Below are 7,533 nucleotides of genomic sequence, written 5' to 3'. Positions count from 1 at the left end.
TCCAGCCGCTACCCACATCAACAATAAACCGAAATATCAGCAGGTGGGCTCTTTGGCTTCAACACAGCCCTGTGTGCCTGTTTTGGCCCCTAATGGAGTTGTTTTCGGGCTAGAACCGATGTTTGCCACATGCTTGGCCCATTACCGACGAACATCGTTAGCAGGGCCAAAAGGCGTCTTAAGGGTTAAGCTCGTTTGCCTGCCATTTGATTTAATAGTACGACTAATTAATAAAAGTTACGAAAATCACTGCTTAAAACCTAGATACAGTATTGGACTCCATCGCGGCCCTATCGCTTCATTATGGGGCTTAACAAGTTTTTAAATTTACTTAAATGCTTAAGTACGCTTTGGGCGCCCACTGCACTTACTTTGAATGGCTGCCAGACTCCACTTAAGCTGCAAACGGTGTGGAACAAGGACCCGGGGAAGCCAGCCCATCATACTGGCCTTTGCAAAAAAGTTGGCCTAATCCTCTGGGTGCGTCCGAATGAATTTCACGCTGAGATTTGTCTATCACGAGTTTAATCCTTTCATTTTAAGCCAATCAAAATGAACACTGCAACCTCTCAAGTTACTCCAAATTTAAGAGTACCAAAAATATATATATTCTACACCTTTTTTTTACCTGTAAAAGGCGGGTAGGTGTCATTTCAGTTGTCCAATTTGCACTTACATTCACGCAGACAATTCGTTTATATAGCCTGGCAGGGCAGGGATAAAAAATGGGAAATGGGCGCGTAAATATGACAGTAACCATCATATAGATAGCAGAAAAGTTACTTCCTCAGCCACGTTATTAAATAATAAAACGGAGAAATTTACACTCGATTGCGCGCATCATTCGAGGTCGATGCTGCACCGGGGCCAAAGTGGCCAAAAGGACGAGGACGGGGCATTCATTGCGCCGAATGCAATTTCAGCCAGAAGAATGACGGTGCTCGGAAAAAACAGAGGTGGCGATAATGAAAGGGACGAACAAAGAAAAAACCGCTAACAAGCAATTGAAAGGTCTAAAAACAAACGAAAACTTTGGGCGCAAATAAAGCGTTAAAATGGGAAACGGCGAATCGTATATTAAAGGCTATTTCACTTGGCAGTCCTGCCAAAAAAAAATATTGATTAAAATTTGGCCAGCCTAAAAAATGGTAATGAAAGAAATAATTTTTAAAAGCAGCTGTAACACTCGGCTACAAATTAAACGAGCTGTAATAATCCTTCAAAGGACATAAGAACTAACTACAAAAAAGTGATTCATTTTAGACATGTATTTTGCAATTATTCTACATTAATGTATAAAAACATTAGTTTTTTATATTTGCTTAAATTAGTAGATTGGTGGTAGTTTTTAGAGTACGTAGTGTACGTAGCATGGTGTTATATAAAAACGCATTGTCAAAACTGTCACTACACCCACGCACATAAATTACTTATTAAACAAATTAATACATTATATTAAAAATCTGCCAAGATTCAAGCGAACCAATAAAATAATTTTACATATTGAGGTGCAATTTTCAAGAATGCAAATGATTGCAGATGATTTCAATTGGTTATTTTTCAGCTGCTTTTAAAGTTCTGAAGCAAATCAAGAACAGCTGTTGGGCTTTAAATGAACAGCTAGTAGCTCATTAGCTTAGTTGCCTGCTATTTGTCGCCATGAACACAGCGACCACAATCGCCATCGGATTGTTAATGTCCATCCCACTGATCCTGATGCAGCAGGACCCACAAACAGCCAACTGGTCGGCTCAAATCGCACTGGAACTTCAGGAGCAGCCGGACAAGTTGGCCTATTGTCGTTCGCTTCAGCAACAGAATCTGCGGATATCGCTCCAAAACACTGGATGTGCCGCCATTCTGAGCAACCAGCTCGGCGTGACAGGCGAAATGCTACTTGAGATTCAAAAGCGCTGCTGGGCCGGATGGGGACTCCTGGCAGGACGATGTCGCAAGTTGGCCTAGACTTTAAGGTGCTCAAAATATCCCATACCTTGTAGCTAACTGAAATAAAGAACACAATGGCAGGCAGCATATGTATATCCGAGATTTTTGTGTTGATCTCAAGTTCGCCGTGCCATAAAACCCAAGCATCCATCATATATTCGTGTTAACCCTAATCAAGGAGTGGTTCGTTATGTTATGTATACGTCATGTTGGCTCGTCACAGCGCCTCAGGCAAATGACAACAATGCTCGCCGGATGAAGCTGAAGGAACGTTGTCGGCCATTTTTGTTTATCAACCTTCCGTATGGGAAAAAGTGTCCAAAGGAGTCAATCAACTTCCGCTTAGCCATTGCCCTTTTTTGTTGCCAGTTAGTCCATGGATTCCATCCTTTGCCGATCCGCCTGGTTGCCATCGCCACTAAAACGCCAAAATACCGAGTGTCAATCGAGAAAAAACGACTACGGCAAGTTGGCGCCCCTTTAGACAGCGAATTATGACTGGTTTCGTCGAACGATGAGTGAATTTAATACTAGCTGAAAGTTTAATCTTGGTGCCATATTACCATGATTTTCATAGTAAATATAGTTTAAAAAATTCCAATCAACATATTTCTGAACAAAATTCCTAAAACGATAAGTAATTTGATGCTTAGTATATATAACTATCATTTTTGGAGCTTGAAAACGCATCATGGCCAGTTTGCTGACACAGGTGAACAATTGTGCAACATTTAATTCAGCACTATCTGCAGTGACATGCTTGTTTGTTCTATTTTGGCAACTTTAAACAGTTTCCATTGCGAAAGGAATCGTTCTTCTGCTCCAGCCACTAACGAAGCAGAACGGCGAATAGTTACGCAAAATTGCCGACGACCGCGCGTTGTTACGCGCCACGTGTTCCCACAAAGTTGCCATCGCCATCGCCATCGTCATCAGAATCGGAATCACCATCCGGATTCGGGATTCGACCCACAATGCAGTGCATCTCAGTTTGGCCGACCAAAGTTTTTATTGGCCAAATTCCCCTGTCGCTGTTCGCGATGCAGTTTTTGGCCAGCGAAAAACCCTTGACCCACTACGTGAGTTAACTTGGCAGTTAGGAAAAAAACTTTTGCAATAAAAACTCCCAACTAATAGGTTAAATATTTTCCGAAACTTAAAATAATTTAACGCTATAGGTAGGTAGCTAAATATATATATTTACAAACCGGAAAACAGATTTGGTTCAGTAAACTTCAGTGCATAGCAACCATTTCCATGTGAGTCATTAAGACAACACGCTGTAACAAAATTGAAAATCCGAGAAAACTATTTTAGTCGTACCAAATGGCAGCGTAAGTATAATATATCAAATCAAACAAGTTACGACTAAAGGTTATCCCTTAACATGTAGTCAAGATTACAAGCCCGGGGATATTCCCCTGGAGGTGCAAGATGATCGCCGATTATTTTGCAAATACCACTACAAAGGAGCTCTACTTCTGTTCATACCCATTTTGCTGGCACCCATTTTAATTGGAACTCCAGTACTGGTAAGAGATTGGAAGGCTTTTAAAGGCATTTACCTAACTTATTTCCTTTAGATTTGCCGCTTCATCTATCTAACACTATGTCTTTACCTGATATATATCCTAAATTTAATGGCCAGAGGAGCTGCCGCCTTCATCTATATGGTTTTCATACCCATAGCAGGCATTGCAGGCTCTAAGGAGGTCAGTGTATCGTACTACACTGATCTCATATTTTTCGTTTATTCCGGCATATTCATGGGCATCATGATGGACAGTTCCAAATTGAGTGAACGCTTGGCCTACCTTGTTATCTCCTTGGTCGGAGGAAGTCTGAAATTGTAGGTCCTTAAATGGCAAAGTTATACGTTAGTTTAGAATATCGTTCTGTAGTCTACAGATTTTCTTGACCATCGCCGCGGCAATTGTGTCCATTTTGGTGAATCCCACAATATCCGCTGCCTTTTGGATGAAGATTTCCCAGGCCGTGATGGTGGAATACGATACTGTATGAAATACCTAACATCTGAATCTTAACTTATAGAACATACTTTTTACAGGCTGGTTTGATAAAATTAAACTCTGAAGAAAAGCCCTACGAAGTTGGAGCGTGAGTCCATGATAACAGTACCTACCCCTTATCCAAATAATTTGATAATCCGCCTCCTAGCAAACCATATCCCACGCGTCCTGTAATCGGAATTTACCTAACCTGTTGCTACGCAGCCTCCTTGGCAGCAAGTCTTTCGCCCATCGTCAATCCCAATGGTGTGATAAGCGATGGTTTTGGGGGGTGATTATGGATTTAATTGCAGTTCGAATGGGTACGAAAGTTAAAGTTGCGTACTACTTTTCCAGGTCCCTTAAAGTTATGGAAATTGCGATGCTAATGGCGGGACCAGCTCTATTGGGTCTCGTTGTCATGATCTTCTGGTTGCAAGTCCTCTTCCTCGGACTCCTCGGTGGCAGTGTGAAGCGCGATCTGGCGGAAATGGATGGGGCTAAGGCGGGCTTCAAACAGGCGGCGAGTGAAAGAAAACAGGCTCTTGGACCCTGGGGAATATACCCCATCCTGGCCTTGAGCTTGATTCTATTGATGTTCGTGCTGGTGGCCACTCGCAAGCCGCGCATTTTTACGGGCTGGGATAGTATAAACCATAAGGCGGAATCTGGTCTCTCGGTGGCCGGCATTGGCATGTCCATTCTCTTCTTCGCGATTCCGGCCAACTATATATTCTGCAGGTACTATGTGTGCCGCCAGCCGGAGAAGGAGGGTCCTGCTAATTCACTTCTGAGCTGGAAGGCTGTTAACAACAATACTCCCTGGGCGGAAATCTTCATGCTGGGCGCCGCCTTTAGCTTCAGCTATAGTGCCTCTGCTTGTGAATTGAACACCTACTTGGCGGATTCCATGTCCTCCGATACCAAGGGATTCAATATGAACAACTTCATCTGCGGCGCCTTGCTTGGAACACTTTGGACCACGCTGTCGCCGGCCACCACCGTGGCCAAGTTGGCACTGCCCACCATGGTAACTGCGGTGAGTCACTTCAACATAAGATTCCTTCACATGTGGAATTTCTGATTCGTTTGCTTTCACTAATCTTTATGTTTAATTCTAGGGAAATTCCTTTTCGCTGCCATTTGCCACCGCGTTGCACAATCAGTTTTTGCTGCCCGTGAGCAGCCCGGCCAACACAATTATCGCCGGCTGGGGCAATGTTAGACCTTTCCAATTTGTAAGTAATTCGATTTGATATATATGTATATAAATATGTGTAAGCTCAACGCATTTTTCAGTTGCTGGGCGGAAGTGTACTGGCGCTTTTCATGTTCTGCACAATCGCTGGATTCACCATCTTGTTCCGCACCACGGTGCTCTGAATTCAACTAATTTCAACTTCATTTCAGTTCAGTCATCCAAATTTCCGTTTCGATTTCTCTCAACCGCATTTGATAAAATTACCAAGTAAACACCACTGCAATGCGGTGTGTAGAGCAATCTTGTTGACACGTTTAGCATACAAAATCGGAGGTGGAACTGGATTTGGGATGGCTCGGCAACAGCTGCTCCACGGACATTCAGCTCCACGGTCAGGTGATGGCAAAACAAAATGCTGCTGCTGTGCCAGTAACTTTCGGAAAAATAAGGACGAAAGAAAGGATCAAACAGCAAAGAAACCAACAAAGAACTGGATAAACTTTCTGACCCTGAATTCTTTAAATTCATTTTAAATTGTGCTGTAAATGTTTCAAAACGTAGCCATCGCCAATTAAAGCAACTTAAATTTTGAGCAACTTTCTTCTTTTTTTTTAGACACAGTAGAGAGTGGCCAGTACAAACATGGCATTAAAGTGTTGTCCGAGGACCAACGCTTTTAAGCAAATTACACCGTTTCGCATTTAGGGTAATCCCCGCCTGGTCATTCGCACCTAATTCACATCGCTGTAGTCCAAACATTGCCCACACAAGTGTTGGCACTGAATAATTTATTTGTTAATTTAGACGAGGACCAGGCGCATCTACATACATATGTACATCCCTCTAGCAAACTCTTTCCGGCTGGATACTTTCCGGTTTGGTGTCGCGTGGATCCTCTCCTGCCAAAATACATTAGCGGCTGGAGGTTTCGGCGTCAGCAGCTTTGGGAGGCATTTATATTCAAACTATTTAAATATTAATACAGTGGCGCAGAGTTCGTGAATATTCATAACACTCACGACAATCCAAAATTGCGCATTTAATTGATTTTGCCAAGGTTAACGGCCGCAGATGTTGCTAGTACTCGTAAATTGTGGAAAAAGTATGTAAATAAAATATAAGCATTTATAAATTCAATTGCGTGTTTATATTGATAATACCCCATAAGCTGTACCCAATTTTTTTATTGAAAATTCAATGCAATCATAAAATGGGAGAGCCTTCTTCAGTCTGTGACACTTTTTCAGGTCTTATTGTCATGCCTTTCAATTTGTCTTGAAAATCCCATGGGCTTTTCTACTACTTAGTGAGATGCGGAATTTCCATCTTAAAGTCCTTGAAAACCCCAAAAAGGGGGACTCACAAATTATGCATATATATTCAAATATCATGCACGCCTTAAGCTGATTTTCCACGCTGGCAAATTCCGAGCTCACTGGCATTTCCTCATTCCCAAATCTAGGCTCATTATCCTGCTTGACATCTGCCCAGGATTCGCGGTGAAATTGAAAAAAGTATTTCCTGTTTTGCAGCTATGAATTTGTATATACTGTAAGTGGGTTATCACCATTTAGCACTTTTTAAAGAAATTTCTAAAGAATAGAAATTATCTTTAAAAGGTGTTTTTTAAAGACTGCTTTTATATTCTTCTTTTGATTTACTCCATAAATGAGTTAAAAACGGGATATTTTCCCCTCGAATTGACAAAAATACAAGTTTAAATTTGAGATAATGCTCAATTTTGTAATTGAAATGTTTTCTACGAATATTATTCCTGCTGTGCTGTCAGTTGCAATCGCGTCTGTGACTGATTTTGCTGACAGCAATCGAGGGAAACAAAAACTAAAAGCCAGAGGACATTTTAACCATTGTCTTAAAACAAAAAGACACAATGCAAATTCGGATATAAAACAGACAGGTTGCAAAGGATGAAAAAAAATATCTGCATCCCAAGAAACAAACATGGTGTCGGATTATTCACCTGCGGCGCCATTATTTCCATTCATTATAACTTGCAGAGTGTACTCCTTTTATATGCGCATGCACTCCCAAGTATAATAGATTTTCTTGCCGTCATTTGGGTCTCCTTGGGTTGCATTGTTTGCTTTATGGACAGACCCCGAAGGTTTCACGATAACTTCCAAACAGGAAGCTCAAGTCGGCCATTGTCCTTTCAGACGTCGAAAAACTTGTCTGGAGCTGATATACGGTTGCTAAGATATTATAGACGCTAAAATAAGAGGAAATGAAAAATGTAATATATATTTTTTACACCAATTATGTTGTATCTCCAATATATAAGTTTTTCATAATTTAATCAGATTTGCAGGTACTAATAAAAACCAATCAGAATAACTTTTTTTAAGCCATTTTACC

At 41.3% G+C, this 7,533-nt stretch overlaps 2 protein-coding genes across 2 annotated transcripts; both read left to right on the top strand.

The window, feature by feature from the left end:
• Positions 1-1,615: 1,615 nt before the first annotated feature.
• On the top strand, positions 1,616-2,067 carry LOC6731909. The gene has a single exon (XM_002079008.4). The coding sequence runs from the start codon at positions 1,660-1,662 to the stop codon at positions 1,963-1,965; it is 306 nt and encodes a 101-aa protein (XP_002079044.1). The 5' UTR covers positions 1,616-1,659; the 3' UTR covers positions 1,966-2,067.
• Positions 2,068-3,138: 1,071 nt separating this feature from the next.
• On the top strand, positions 3,139-5,753 carry LOC6731908 (protein I'm not dead yet). The gene is made up of 9 exons (XM_016178453.3): positions 3,139-3,281; positions 3,341-3,479; positions 3,531-3,796; positions 3,849-3,963; positions 4,016-4,065; positions 4,126-4,248; positions 4,314-4,995; positions 5,078-5,194; positions 5,256-5,753. The coding sequence occupies exons 1-9, from the start codon at positions 3,274-3,276 to the stop codon at positions 5,337-5,339; spliced, it is 1,584 nt and encodes a 527-aa protein (XP_016024570.1). The 5' UTR covers positions 3,139-3,273; the 3' UTR covers positions 5,340-5,753.
• The last annotated feature ends 1,780 nt before the right edge of the window (positions 5,754-7,533 follow it).

Source organism: Drosophila simulans, chromosome 2L (assembly GCF_016746395.2).
Source record: "Drosophila simulans strain w501 chromosome 2L, Prin_Dsim_3.1, whole genome shotgun sequence".
Lineage (NCBI taxonomy): Eukaryota > Metazoa > Arthropoda > Insecta > Diptera > Drosophilidae > Drosophila > Drosophila simulans.
Note: the sequence above shows the minus strand (reverse complement) of the source record. Positions and strands in the feature narration are given on the sequence as shown.